Source organism: Erithacus rubecula (assembly GCF_903797595.1).
Source record: "Erithacus rubecula genome assembly, chromosome: 1".
Classification (NCBI taxonomy): Eukaryota; Metazoa; Chordata; class Aves; order Passeriformes; family Muscicapidae; genus Erithacus; species Erithacus rubecula.
This window is the reverse complement of record NC_136658.1, coordinates 26,407,633-26,422,846: the sequence shown is the minus strand read 5'-3', so window position 1 is coordinate 26,422,846 and position 15,214 is coordinate 26,407,633. Positions and strand designations below refer to the sequence as shown.

The 15,214-nt window shown below is 45.1% G+C and overlaps 2 protein-coding genes across 3 annotated transcripts in view; one reads left to right on the top strand and one right to left on the bottom strand.

The window, feature by feature from the left end:
• C1R (complement C1r) overlaps positions 1-5,292 on the top strand; it is a 239,921-nt gene extending 234,629 nt beyond the window's left edge. For both annotated transcript variants that reach the window (XM_079298103.1, XM_079298102.1), the window contains 6 exons: positions 276-423; positions 508-629; positions 1,197-1,275; positions 1,658-1,798; positions 3,728-3,802; positions 4,032-5,292. In XM_079298103.1, the coding sequence (XP_079154229.1) occupies positions 276-423; positions 508-629; positions 1,197-1,275; positions 1,658-1,798; positions 3,728-3,802; positions 4,032-4,834 (1,368 nt within the window). In that variant the 3' untranslated portion in view covers positions 4,835-5,292. The remainder of the gene's footprint in view (positions 1-275; positions 424-507; positions 630-1,196; positions 1,276-1,657; positions 1,799-3,727; positions 3,803-4,031) is intronic.
• A 1,336-nt stretch (positions 5,293-6,628) lies between these two features.
• C1S (complement C1s) lies at positions 6,629-14,456 on the bottom strand. The gene is made up of 12 exons (XM_079317636.1): positions 14,264-14,456; positions 13,771-13,836; positions 13,172-13,376; positions 12,121-12,298; positions 11,744-11,869; positions 11,304-11,503; positions 10,927-11,080; positions 10,579-10,694; positions 10,273-10,351; positions 9,882-10,019; positions 9,335-9,409; positions 6,629-7,881 (listed from the first exon to the last, which is right to left on the bottom strand). Exons 2-12 carry the CDS (start codon positions 13,773-13,775, stop codon positions 7,088-7,090), a joined length of 2,070 nt encoding a protein of 689 aa, XP_079173762.1. The 5' UTR covers positions 13,776-13,836; positions 14,264-14,456; the 3' UTR covers positions 6,629-7,087.
• Between the last annotated feature and the right edge of the window lie 758 nt (positions 14,457-15,214).

The window sequence follows — 15,214 nt, the reverse complement described above, 5'->3', positions numbered from 1 at the left end:
ATTGTCACTGTTCTGAGGTCAGAGGCTCTGGGTCATAGGCCCCTGTGATTGAAGAAAAAAACCAACCAACATCCTTCTTCCAGTTTAATTTCCCTTTGATTTAATATCAGGGGTTGATGACTCTGATCCCCAGATAAGGGAGAAGCAGAGCTTGTGGTAGGTCAGTCTGTTGTTCTGATCTGTCAGTGCAGGCATCAGCAAAGGTGGGTCAGACACACTGGGGCAGAGAGGCGTGTGTGTTTCCGTGTGCCTGTGATACATGTTTTCCTCATCAGATCCAAGCACAAGGGAGAGAGATTGGTGAATTCTGTGGCAGGGAAGCACCTGGCATCATTGAAACCAACAGCAACGAGGTGGACATACTCTTCCTTACCGATGACTCAGGGTTCAGCCGTGGCTGGAAGATCCACTACACCTCAGAGAGTAAGAGATTTCTCCCCCTGAGGCTACTACAGCCTGCTGACCCTGTTTGCTAATCCCAGTTTAACATGTCCCCCTCTTTGACAGAGATACGGTGCCCGCAGCCTGTCCCACGGGACCAGTTTACCATCATCAGAGACCTGCAGCCTGTGTATCGATTTCAGGACTATTTTGTTGTCAGCTGCAAGACTGGGTACAACCTGATGGAGGTGAGATCTCTTCTCCACTCCCTTCAGCCATATTCTGTTTTGTCTTCAGTTTGTGCCTTTCAACTTTCAGTTAAACTTCCTTTGGAGATTTCACTCATGGCAACCTCTTGTAATTTCTGTTTCATCTTTGCTTCTCTCAGTTTCTTTCAGTGGTTTCTCTTTTCCTAGCTCTCTTCCTTATGCAGTTACTCTTTCATGAAGCCCTAGTAGAAGACCAAAGACAAAGATCCCAGGAAAAGTTGGTGAACAAGAACATCTCTTTGGAATGACATGAAACCAGAAGATGAAAGCAGAAGACGTTACCTGCCTCCCTTTCCATCCTATTGCCAGGGCTGGGTAACACTTCTGACTCATCATGGTTTAGAGTTGCTGGCTGCAGGTGTCTTGGCCTGCTATGGTGATTGTGTAGCCTGTGGCAAATACAGAATAGAGGGAAGGCAGGAGGAGACAGCAACTGGAACAGACTGCAGAGGGGCAAATTCTGGACAGCAGTGACAAGATAGGCACGTGGAATAATATATTGATGTGGGGAAAGAATTAAAGGCTCTGTTTTCCTCTCCCATGTAGGGTGACCAAAAGCTGCTGTCCTTCACAGCTGTCTGCCAGGCTGATGGAACGTGGCACAAACCCATGCCCCGATGTGAAAGTGAGTGATCTGAGAAGGGGAATAAGATCCCCTGCTGTGGCTTTCCTCCTCCAGGAATGTGAGAAATTCAGCCTCTCTGACTCACTTTGTCCATGCCATAGCCTCATGGATGTGCTGACTGGAAGGACCTGTGTAGGTCCACCAGTGATGCACATTTTTCTATTTGGAAAATTCAAGTGTTTTTCCCCCCTTACAAAAATTCTTAAAATATCACTAAAAAATTGCTATGATGTTGCAACATTTAAAGCAAAAGATCCTGATCTGGGATCTGTTTTGGAACAACCTCTCTTTGTCCCCTGGTTCTTCTCATCATGGCCCCAATGCCTAGACTTGCAGTCAGTCTCTCTTTGATTCATGTCTTCCTTTTCTTTCTTTGTTACAGTTGTGAACTGTGGCAGCCCTAAAAACCTGACCAATGGTGTGATCAGCTACATTAACGATTCTGCAAACAATGAGTACCAGTCAGTGATCTCATATCGGTGCAATGAGCCCTATTATCACATCGTCACCGGAACGGGCGGGGGTGAGTCCTGATCCCGCACAGGCACCGAAACCTGCCCCTGGAAAACCCTCTCACGCTTCCAGTCAGAACTGTCTCTTCTCCCCAGGCTTAGGGCTCATGCTTTACTCCTGTGAAGACTCTCCAGTCTTTTCCTGACCCTCCAGCATATCTCGAGTTTTCTTGTCTCAGCCTATTCCCACCCTGCCTCATTCACAGAGCCCATCACATCATTCACTCTTCCATGCTCCCCTTAACTTTCGTGGAGGGTCTTATTCTCTCAGCTGTAGTCAAGATTCATTTTTTCCTAGTGGATTTCATTCTTTTCTAGTGGATTTCATTCTTTCACTGAAATTTGCGGCATGATGTTTGGGAATCACTGAAATTCATAAAACTCACTGCATCAGTCCAAGTTGCCACAGAGGCAAAGAAACACACACTCCACTCCAGTTCAATACTGTTCAGCTCTTTGCAATATTGTTCAGCTGCAGAACTATCTAAGAGCTAAATAGCATACTTGAATAAAAATCTATTTTATTGCAGCAGCTCAGAAAAATTTAGTCATCAATCAAAACCATTCACATGCCTTCTTTTTACACCTGAGACATTACTCGATGATGCAGAAACTTTGATTCCAAGAACAGCATAAGGAGTTCATGATTTCCCTGCCTTGGCTGCTCATTTAGCCTCTGCAAAAAAAAAAAAAAAATTAATCTGAATGGGTTTCTGGATACAGTTGCCACCATGGACACATGGTTGTGATGCACACTGGAGAGAGATGACATGCTACTAAAGAGTTTTTAAGTTGGTACAAATGTTCAATTTGATTATTCTTGCCTATGAGTTTAAATCCTTCATACAGAGCCGGAGCTTAGTCTCATGAGAAGAAAAATCAGGAGCAAGCAAATATCAGCTCCAGCCAAATTCTGATGGGGAGTCATCATAATTTAGTCAATTTTGAAAGAGAACAGCACTTTCTTAAAAGCATTGACATCAGTATTAAGATAAATTGGATAAAAGTTACTTTTGGTCACCAGCACAAACTTTCTAAGAAAAGCAAGAGTGTTGGAGGTAATGGAGTTTGTGTTGAGAGGTGACATGTGAATTTAGCTTAGGCTCAGAAACAGATACTGAACATGTACAGTAACTGACTCGTCTGTTTCCCATTTCTGGGACAAACCACCATGTCCTACTCACTGCAAACTATCAACACCAGAATCTTGAATCTAAAAACCATGCTTTTACTACTTCTCTCCTTTGAGCTTAATAAAGTCAAACAGTGGCCTGTACACCTGTGGTCTCATTGATGATAAGACTTCATGCAGATGGCCCTTCAACCTTTTCTTCTATGGTACCTGAGCTTTACTGCTCCCCTGGAACTGGGGTGCTTCAAGATGTACAGATGGAAACATTCCACACCCTACCGCAGGCAGCCTTTCCCAGGAAAGAGTGCTTTGGAATGGAAGGGCTGAGAAACCTCTTGAAAATGTTCTATTCTATTCTATTCTATTCTATTCTATTCTATTCTATTCTATTCTATTCTATTCTATTCTATTCATCCTATCCTATCCTATCCTATCCTATCCTATCCTATCCTATCCTATCCTATCCTATCCTATCCTATCCTATCCTATCCTATCCTATCCTATCCTATCCTATCCTATCCTATCCTATCCTATCCTATCCTATCCTATCATCCTATCCTATCCCTATCCTATCCTATCCTACCATCCTATCCTATCCTCTATCCTATCCTATCCTATCCTAATCCTATCCTATCCTATCCTATCCTATCCTATCCTATCCTATCCTATCCTATCCTATCCTATCCTATCCTATCCTATCTATCCTATCCTATCCTATCCTATCCTATCCTATCCTATCCTATTCTATCCATTTTCCCACCCCATGCCTGCAGGCCTTGGTCTCATTCCCTTCCCTCTCATCCTACAGACAGATTCACCTGTTCTCCTGAGGGAACCTGGCTGGATCAAGATGGCCAGAAGAGAATTCCATCCTGCTTGCCAGGTCAGTGAAAACTCTGACTTTGTCCAGTATTTTCTGACTCATGCTTACAGTCAGTACAAAACTAGGACAACATGCAGGGACAAAAGTGAGAATAATGGTATCAGTGAGGGAAAAGGAAAAACTGTCCAGAAAGCCAAAATAAAGTGAAATCAAACAGTGATGATGAGGAAACCGAGAGAAAAGCCAGGACAACAGAGGATAAGTGTCATGTTCTTGTGTTTCTCCACAGTGTGCGGGAAGCCAGTCCATCCCGTTATCGAATTCCAGCGGATCTTGGGTGGCAAACCGGCAAGGAGAGGCAATTTCCCCTGGCAGGCTCTGACTGGCATCAATGGACGAGGGGGTGGTGCACTCCTGGGCGACCGCTGGATCCTGACCGCTGCCCACACCATCTTCCCCAAAGGAGGAGTGCGGCACAATGTCAGCCTGGAGCAGCTGGCAGAGGAGGCTGACATTTTCCTTGGCCACACCAACGTGGACGAGCTCCACAAGATGGGGAACCACCCCGTACGTAGGATCTTCATCCACCCAGATTTCGACCCTAAAGATGAGCACAACTTCAACGGGGACATAGCCCTGCTGGAGCTGAAAAACCCAGTAACTCTGGGCCCCACCCTGCTGCCCATCTGCCTCCCAGATCCCACCAACACCTCCTTCTACACGAACGGGCACATGGGCTACGTGAGCGGCTTTGGTGTGGATAAAAACCGCATCTCAAGCAGTCTGAAGTACGTGAGCCTACCAGCAGTTGCCCGAGAGCAATGTCAGAGTTGGCTAGACAATAACAAGAAAGGTATCCCCATGGTTTTCTCTGAGAACATGTTCTGTGCTGGCTTCCTGGAAGGCAAGCAGGATACGTGCCAGGGGGATAGTGGGAGCGTCCTCACGGTGCTGGACAGGGAAAGTGGTCGCTGGGTGGCTACTGGCATCGTGTCCTGGGGAATCGGCTGTGCCACAGGCTACGGCTTCTACACCAAGATCCTCAACTACGTGGACTGGATCAATGGGATAATAAAGGAGGGCAGGCCCTAGGTGTTGCTGTCCTGCTAACTGAAGCACCATTAGTGTATCAATTTCCAGGCACAGCAAATCACAGCCAAAGCTTTTAATGATAAAGTCCCAAAGGCTTTTCAAACACGCGAAGCATGTAACCTTCATCATGAGCACTTCTGAAAGCTGCCCTGCTGTTTGATTGCACCATTGGCAGCTTGGGGGATGCCTTTGTGGATGTTCTGGTTCAAACAAATCTTATAACCAGATGAAGCCTTAATTGTATCAGGAAATCTCATGACAGCAAGCATGTTATGGTTGGAAATGCTGATGTTATCATCAGATAACACATAATCTACTTTTGTACTCTCTTTTGTGGGAAGGTTGCAGGGAAGAAAACTTCCTTGAAGGATGGAGTGGCTTCTGCTGAACACAGTGTGCAGAAGCCCATTGATGTCAGTGAGATTCTATGAATATTAAAGTACTTGCTGGATAAACCAGGTGGTTTATGGGTTTTTGTCTATGCTTTTAACAACTGAATACTTCTCACCACTGAAAGCAACTTATGGACTTAATCTAGGGATTGCTTTACCTACCACTGAAGTGTTTCCAGTTCTGTAATGGCCTGTGGCAGCTGCTTATCTGTCCCAAAACTATCATTAAATTACCTGGTCTGAAACCCCACATGGATTCAAGGGAGGCAAAAACAACTTGCCTGTGTGATGCCACATTCCAAAAACAAGGAAGGCAGCAACCAATCTCATGGAGAAGGGAGCTCAGGAAATTTTACTGATCAGAAGTTGAGGATGTATTTTTTTAGTACTATATGAAATAAAGCTTTAACTGCAGGACAGCAGCTCTAAAATGATGCTGATTCAGAGAAAAGGTGACCTCTCTTGTGTTGTGGCTATTCTCTGGAGCTGTCTTCTTGACTAGTTTTTCTATTGCAAAATAGTCTGTGGTGTTCTTATGAGTCACTGAGAGAAACTGATATAAGATCCTTGGTTACTAGCCCAACAATCCAATAATGTTTTGCTTGTTACACAAAACTGAAGGTTCTTGAGCTGAGTACAGGATTCCATATGAAATCTCCCAAGAACTGTACACATCCTCCTCACCATTTCTTTAACTCCTATAAAAACCGAGGCTGGAAGAAGTCTCTGTCCAATCCACTGCTGACAGTGGCACTAACTTCAGAGCTTCAGGGAAAGTTTTCAAGAGATCCGGGGACAGCCTCTTGTGGCACTTGTTCCAGTGCTGACAAACATGCTAGGAAAAAGCCCAGCTGGGAATTTAGGTATCTGAATACAGCAGTTAGATCCCCCCCACTCTTAGCTTCATCCTCTTCAAGCTGAACAAACTCAGTCTTTCAGTATATGCCATCTGTACTAGCTCCCTGATCTCAGTGGAAGGATGTCTGTGAGTGATATAGGACCTTTCCGAGCAGAAAATTCCTCTAACACATGTCAGGCAATATTCCTTTCCTAAATCAAGAGAAGGTAGTGTTTTGGGAGAAAAATCAAGCTTTATTTCTTTTCTAACTCAATAAAATTTGAAAAAAGTAAAGCCTGAGGACAGGTGAATGAAATTCTTTTGAAAATGTCTGTTCTCTTCCTTTTAATTCAGAAGTCTGAAGTCCTCATTGCTGGTAATGGTTGATCAGTGAGATGGAACAATCTCAGAATAACCTTATAAAGACTCTAGTAGAGAGGTGAGATACTACAAGTTCCAGCTTGATGAAAGCTGGCAGGGTCAGAATATGATTTGACACTTGATTTAGGGAGTTTCAAGGAGAACTAGGTCTAGACTGAGAAGAAAGACATTACAGACACAATAGCACGTTGCACAAAAGGCAGTTTGGACATTCTTTAATGCTGTTAGGTATTCTGAACAGGTCAAGAAATACATAAATCAGAAACCAGGCTCTGAACCTTCCCTGGGAACCAAACATTATTCTCTCTTATCTTCATTGGAACCTTCTTCTCAGGTTTCAATGGGACACAGCTAGGTCTTATCCAAGCAAGAAAAAATAGGATAGAGAAAAAAATTGAAAGTAAGCAGAAGGAGTCTCTTTATTCAGAATAATGTCTATGAGTGAAAGAAGGAGAATTTCCCTTCCCAGCCATGATGCCAGTGGGAGAAACAGATCCACACTGCTGACTCTCCCCAGCACAGCCAGGATGAGTTAAAATATGTTATATATTGCCCATTAGATACAGCGAGTGATCAGGGTCAGCCCAAGCACGCAGCCATCAATCACATCAGGAAGGGTGACCGTGCTGGAAGGAGAAGCAGCTACTTCAGCCAGGATTCCTCCTGCTGGTGCTGGCTGATGGTGTCTGCGATCCAGTCCAGGTAGCGCACCACCTTGGTGTACAGCCCGAAGGTGCCGCACTTGGGCCCCCAGGAGATGAGCCCCGCCACGTAGAACCGCGTGGCGTTCAGGGGGTCCTGGATGGCGTAGGCTCCCCCGCTGTCCCCCTGGCAGCTGTCCCTGCCACCACCAGCGCAGATCATGTTGTCGGTGAATATGTAAGTGACAGAACCATCGTAGTGGTCTGGTTTCACAGACCGGCACTTGTCCATGCTCACCACGGGAATCTGGGCCTTCCAAAGATCACCAGGGAGTCTCCCTCTCTCTCTCTGGCCCCATCCAGCAATGTAGCCCAGAGTCCCTTCTTGCAGCTCATATTCAGGTGATTTACCGGGAAGACAGATGGGTGAGATGTTTGGACCCAACTTCACGGGATCCCTCAGCTTCAGTAGTGCAATATCATTATCAAAATCGATCCTGGTTTCACTGGGCTCCTCCTTCCAACCAGGATGGATGAAGGAAGCTTCTGGGATAAGCTTTTCGGCTTCCCACCTCAGGGATTCTCTACGAACATCGATTACACCAGCGTACATGGTGGGCTTGTCATGCCCGTCCAGCACGTGGGCTGCAGTCATCACCCATCTGTCAGAGATGAGCACTCCACTTGCCCTGGGGGCATTGAAAAACACCTGCCAGGGAAAGTTGCCCTTCTCGGCACGGGTGCCTCCAAAAATCCTTCCTGTGTCTCGGATGGGATTACTGGGCACCCCACAGACTAGAAAGAAAAGAGACAAAGAAAGATGGGAGAAAGATGAGATGGGAGAATTAGCAGTTACAAACAGGGGGTTCTTTGGTACTGCCAAAGAAGTCCCCTCCTGCCTGTGTCCCCTAAATGATTTTTGAATCTGGATAACTACGTTTGTATTTTATGCCACAGATGTTGTAATTAGTATTTACAGAGAAATCAAAGAAAATTCTAGAAAAAATGTTATCAACACTCAATTTATATTTAAAATGCTCAAATTCAGTTTTCTGGAAAGCAGTTGTCACCCTGAGTGTTAGGTATGTCAAAGCTTGCAATTTAATTGCCTTCTAGTTGACAATTTTCCTTTGCTGAATTATGCTCTTCAGGTAAAGAGATTGTCTTTGAAAAAATATTTGTTTGATTTCTTAGAGATATGGCACTGCTCTTTAATGTGTTTTTTTTGTTTGTTGGCGTTTTTTGTTGTTGTTGTTGTTGTTGTTGTTGTTGTTGTTTTTGTTTTTTGTGAACTCCACATACTCTCAGGTTAAGAGTTCAGGTTTTTCACTGATGTTTTACCATTTTGCCTCTCCATTCTATAAGTATGTAAAATCTTAAGCAGTGGCAGATCTTATCTGTGGGTCTTCTGGGTGCAGAGATAGTCCACACTTTTTGAGGAAAATGTTCAGTAATATTTCTGACATAGCTAGGAAATGGATTTCTTACCACATTGCGTTGTTTGCATTGAATCCTTAGACAGAAAATCAGAGATTAAGAAAATACAGCCAGCAGATAGCTTCTAATTTGCATGAAGCAGAATTTGTTAAAGAATTTCACGTAATCATAGGAAGATTTAGGCTGGAAGGTACTTCTCATGCCTTTAGCTCAACCTATTCCTCCCTAACTGCCCTCCCCCTGCCCTCCTAACTCCAAAGCCAGGTTACTCAGGAGCTTTGACAGGCAGCTTCTGCTCATCTCCCAGGGTGTGATTAGCCAGCCTGTATGGACAACAGTTCCAGTGCTCTGGGGGAGCATTTTTCCTTAGATACAATCAGAATTTCCTTTGTTGCAACTTGAGTCTGTCATTTCCTTTTATTGCTGTGTCCCACTGAGAAGAATTTGTCTTCATACTCTTTGTAGCCTCCTCTTGTACAGTAAATTCCCTGAACTTTATCTTCCATTTTGCCTTTTTCACCGTGTACTTGTATAATCCAAATCACTATCTAAGCTGTGACTGGACTTTTAAGAGAGTTGAATCTCCTCCATGTGGATCTTGTACTTTTCAGTGGGGACCTGGGGCTTTAGAGGAGTGAAAAGACATCATGTACAACTAGGGCAAGTCATGCTGCCTCCTCTATGAGAGTAAACTGAAGTATACAGGTTTTAAAATTCTCTCTATCAGATGGAAGTTGAGAAAAGAAAAATACAGGGATGAAAGAAGCTGTGTTCTTAATATGCTGCTTGCACATACAGTATTTGGTGGTACCTGGGACACATTTTGGTAGCTTTGTTCCAATCTCTTCATTGACCCATTCTCCACTGGCTGAGCACTGGTATATCTCTTGGAAAACACGAGAGAAAAGAGTTCCATAAGGACACAATCAAGATGAATACAGAGTAAATAACACTACTGTGTATAATACATCAACCTTCTGATTTCCAAAAAAAGCACAGCTTGGTAAATAAAGCTGTTGTCTCCCTACCAGAGTGTTTCTATCCCTTTTTTGGGATAAACATCATCTAACAGATTTCTTGAGTCCTTTGGTTTTCCACCAGAACTCTGTGCTACATGGGACAAAAACCTGCATGGTTCACTCACAAGGAAATGGAGAGATGACTTGCTAATGCATCTAAGGTCAACAGCCCGGGCATTGTTAGAGTGTATTAAACACAGAGGCAACACAAAACTACTGCCTACAACCCCACACCAGTCTTGACCTGACAGCATAAAATCCCAGCGCCATGATGGTGCCAGAACCATTCCCTAGGCCTTTAACCAAAGGATGTGAGTGTGTGGCAGAGGCAGTGCTCACCATGCCCCTTGTTTTCTAGGGTGTAGTAGGGTGCCTCACACTCGTAGCGGACAGCAGCTGTGTACAGAGGCTCACGGAGCTCAGAGATGTATGAGGCTTGGGCATTGTCAACAGGAGGGGGATCACCACAGTTCACAGCTGCAGAGAAGGAACAAAAAGGATCAAATGCAATCAAAAGGGCACCCTCACTCAACAGTATGGTTATTTTGTATGATAGGGAACCACTCAGCTTCTCTAATCCCTGTACAGTCATGGGGGTCACTTTCTCTGTCCCTTTATGGTACTCACATTCCAGTACTTCAGCATCCTCCTAATCTGGAGATGCTGTGGATCTAGGGTCTAGACACATCATTCCAATTCCCTTCCCACAATACAGACACAGGGCACTTACGATCACAGCTCAAATGGGAGTTGCTCCATTCCCCATTTTCCTGACAGCTGGAGAGAAAACTTCTGATACTATCTCGTTCCTAGGAAATAAACCACATCATCCACATAAGTCTATGGACATGAAATACATCTGACACAGGTGCTCCAATGGAGCCTTAAAATACTGCAGTGGCTGGAAGAGGTTCCCTCATACTACTGCTGTGTTGAAAACTTTGGGTTCCCAAAGTACTCAGGAACCCTGGTGGGAATGGCCTCGAGATGTTGCTGAATGGGCTAGAGGAGGCATATACTTTTTTATTTCACTTACCCTCACAATTTCATAGCCTTCCACACAGGTCACTTCCACAATGTCCTTTAAGATATACCTGTCCTTTTTCGGGTGAAGAACAGAATTGGGGATGACACTCATGGGACAGGTTACAGCTTTGAAAAGATAGGTGGAAATCAGTGATGAAGTGGTTCAAGATTTACTCTCCTGCCACCTCCCAGTTTCCTTCTCCCCAGTGATTCTTTCCCCCTTCTAAGCAGGCATACTCTTACTCAATACCAGCAGCAGTGAACATGTTAACACGCTGTTGTGCCATGAATGTGACCTGGGACAAGCCCTGCCCCTAACTCAGCAGCAGAGTGAACACATTCCCAAGCGTTTACTCACGGTCCCCATAGTAGCGTATTTTCCAGCCTTTGTGCTGTGTGCTGTGGTCTGTCTGGAAGATTATGTCAAGAATGTTGCTCCTGGTTTTGATTTCAGGAGGACCTGGGAATTTGCTGCCACAATAGGGACCAAAATGCTGTTTTCCAGAGACAATCTGGGGAAATACCAAACAAGAATAAATGAGAAATGCCAAATATATTGAGAGAGCTATTCAAATACACACTCAATGCATACATATTCAAATGCATTCCCACAAACTCCAAGAGACAACATAATTGAAAATGAAGCTAAGCAGTCCCAAATCCTTCTAAATACGAGGAGATTGATGGGAGATCCAGAGCACCCTGACTCCTGAGCTGCCCGAGCTGCACACCTACTGTTAGGCTGTCGTGGCAGGTGCCGCTGGAGTCGGCGGGCTGCAGGTCGAAGTCCCCGCTGCCGATGGTCAGCACCACGGAGTAGCCTGGGCTCAGCGCCACCCGGTAGTCACACCGAGAGTTCTCCGGGTACAGGCTGGGATAGTTGGGGCTGGCAATCTCCCCTGTTGGCTCAGTGAAGACATTTCCACTGCAGTTCACTAGGATTAAGGAAGGAACATGAGTAGGATTCAGAAAGGAAATGGTTCATGTGTGCACCTGACAAGCTCTTCCTCTGCCACCACTCTCCCAGTCTGCCCAGCTACCTGCAATAACCATGTCACAACACTGCATCTTTCCAAAAAACTGGCTGAGAAGGTTTATAAAGTCTTCCAAGTGCAATATGTCACTTGGCCGAAATGAAGTCCTGCTGCTGACCACAGCTTATGCACATCTCTTACCTCCACAAGTTTTGTTGTCTTTGTAGAGGAAATAATCTGGTGGACAGCTGCAGAAGTAGCCTCCAATATAATTATTACAGTAATGACTGCAGGGCTCATCCACAAAATCCATGCATTCATCCAAGTCTGCAAGTGTGAAAAGATGAATCAGCCGAATTAGGAGAGGGCCCTGAGGGCAGGAGAAATTGAAGCAAACACTAGTGGACAGCAAGGAAAAGGAATCTTTAAGACAGTATTTATACTGGCCATACTAGAATGCAGCTCTGTCTGCTGGGATCTCTTTAAATAAGACATTTCTGTAAGAAAAACCCTTTTTGCCATTTTTTCCTCCCAGCCTGGACACTAGAGAGATTCAGAGGAGGCTGTTTTAACCTTACCCACAGCAATATAGTAGGCAGCAAAACCAGTGAAACGCTCCTCGTTGGAAAAGTCTGATTGGAATATCACCGTGAGTGTGTTGTAAGGGACATGAAATTCCTCCACAATCTGGGAGCCAGGGGCACGAGGTTTCTTCTGCCCACAAAGCACACCTTCAACATAGCCACCAGACAGGATCTGCAGAAGGATTCAGAGACACCTCACCTCGCCACTGCGACATGGAATTACCAACACTTGAGCCTTTCAGCTTTTAGGTGCTCAGGTGCAGTTGAGAGCCCCTGGAAAGCCAGTTTCATGACGTTCACAAGACTCTTGAAGAGTGCTCCCTTCTACTGTCTTCCCAGTGAGATACCCACCTTGGTCCTCCTCGAAGGTGTCCTGGTGCTGCACTTGACCTTACTGCCCTGTTTCACACAGAGCTATGGCAGGATAGGATGGTCTGGTTTCTGTCTGTTTGTGGGGAAGTACTTGGTCTTTTGTGGGACAACACAGAGCAGAGCTGGTTTTAAGAAATCTGTGGTGCATAGATCATAAAATACTGTGGTGCAAGGGACCACAGCACTTTTTATGAGTGGCCACTGTCCCTACACAGATGGATTGTTTGTAACTTCCATCCTTTCCAATCAATTTCTGTTCACAATAAATCATCTATGTCCACTCATCGATTCATTCCAAATAATTTCAGGCAGAGACAATGACTGCCCTAAGAAAACAGTCTTTCTACACTTACACTTCAATGGCTAGGAATATCCTTTGCAATAGCAGTGTGATGGCCAAGAAGACTTTTCCTAAGAATATGGAGAAACATGGGATGAGGGACATAAATGGGACACTCAGCTGGCAGACAGCACTCACATGGTTACAAAGCTAATTTGAATTGATTTCATGACTGCTAGTGGAGATAGACCCAGTCATTTGGATTTCTTGGAGCTCAGAACAGGAAGGCTGTGCATAATTCCTCTCCCAACTCTGAGCTTTGTGCACAGCTTTGCTGCTCTGTGCTCTAATCTGCCTTCTTGTCTTTTTCTCACTCAAGGATATGGACAGTACCTTCACAAAGTCATATTCACAGTCCTGTGATGGCTCAAGATCCAGATGTGTGAAATAAAGGTGAATGCCATATCCCAAAGGGACCTGGATTTGCCAAGTTTTGTTCACATAATTGGGATACCCCTGAGGATAATTGGGTGACAAGATCTCTCCATACATAGAGGCCGCGCCAGCCCAGATAGGGAGACAGAAGAAGATCAAGGACCTGAGGAAAAAGAAGGGAAGGTGACATTGCAGTAATGTTCTCCAATTTCATACGTGCACAGCCCCAGTGAAAAACATAGACTTGGCTGCACACAGCACACAGGAGAGCTCCTGGCTCCCGAGTTTCTAAGGCCAGTGCTGTGGCTGTGTGGGGCTTTCTCCTGTAGCTTTTCACAAAGGGTACAACCCCAGTTGTGCTCTCTGCTTGTCTCAGTCTCTGCAAGAGCTGGTAAAGCTGCAGGAGATGAACACAGGGGTCATTAGTGCTCTTCCTTACTCGTTGTCCTGTTCTGGGGCTATAGATACACTCCAATTTGAAAATCAGTAGTCTCACAGTGAAAACACATGATTTATAGAATGCAATTAGTAATAAACCTTGAGGTTTTGCAACTCACCACATCTGGAAAATGCAGTTCTTCCTCTCTCAAAAAACTTCAGGAACTGGACTTTGGAGTTACACACTGGGACAAAAAAAACAGTGATTGGTTAATATTGCCTGTGTGTCTGTGTGTCTGCTAAGCACAAAAAACTCACCTTTGGGAGACTAGGTCATGATTTTGCCTGAAAAGTGAGTTTATATCTCTGTCCCTTCCTGCACAGAGCAAACTCAAGCATCAAGAAGGGAGACTAAGACCCACATGGACAAAACCTCTGTCTTGGTACTTACCAGTGCTCACTCTCTCCTCTTATGACCACCAGTGAATGGAGACACCATGCAAGTGTACAGCAAATCAAGACAGAGAATACATCCCCCAGAAGTACCCAGCACCTCAAAAGTCATGCTAAGACCCTGGGCTTGGGAAGCAGCATGTCCCGACTCTTCTAGCTGTCAGACAACGACACTGGGGAATATCCTCCTTTCTCATTTCTGATGCCTGCAAAATTTACCTTCTCTCCATAGTTCAAGTCTGGTTTTCTTGTCTCTTCGCTTTTCTTTCTCTCTTTTTTCTTCCTGTGCGCACCCTACTCCAATCGCACCCAAAGCTGGGGAAGGGAGCTCCAACTCGCAGTATCGCAGCACCCTCTATCTGTGTGATGCGGCTTCCCAGCCTTCCCTCTAGCGTGAGATGCTGGACTGAAAGCGCTCGGCAGGAAGGGGAATTCCCAGAAAGAGTTGCACAATCCTCTTGGCTGAAGTTGCCGTGGGGAGCGCACCAGTCTGGTTGTGTTTTCGGGAAATCAGATGACTTTGGGGAAAAGGGAGGGAATAGAGTTTTTGGCTGTCTTCCGTCTCCTCTTCATTCCCCTCCTTTTTTAACGACAACATCCAAAGGGTGTAGAATTGGGATGAGTCCAATGTTTCTGCGAACAAAACTTTGTTTGATCATCATGTCCAAAGATCACCTCGTCAGAGTTCAGTCTTACTGCAAGCTGATGACCACAGGGCTGCTGCTGCTGCTCCTCATCGGACGCTTCAGAGACCCTTTCGAGAGGAATGCCGCATTTGTCTTTACAAACGAGCTGTGATCTGCTGGTAGATAAGGCTAGCACTGAGAGATAAAAGAAACAAGGGATGGATTCCACTGACTGGTGAATGGAAGAAGATATTTGCCTTTACAGACAAGCTGTAGGTTTGCCGATAAATGAAATGGGATATTGAAAGATGAAAGAAGCAATGGGGAAAAACTATGAATTCTCTAAGAATTAAAAATTAAAAGGGAGGGTTATACATCAGAGGGGAATGTCAGGTGTCAGGCGTTCCGGGAAGTCTGTGCCTCTCAAGTACCTCAGCCAATGGGGAAAGAGAGAGGGAAATGTGGCCGGGAAAATAGGATAAAAAGGCAGGCTGCATCCTCCATAAATTTGAGAGATCCCAGGGGAATGCCCCACGGGCATCCC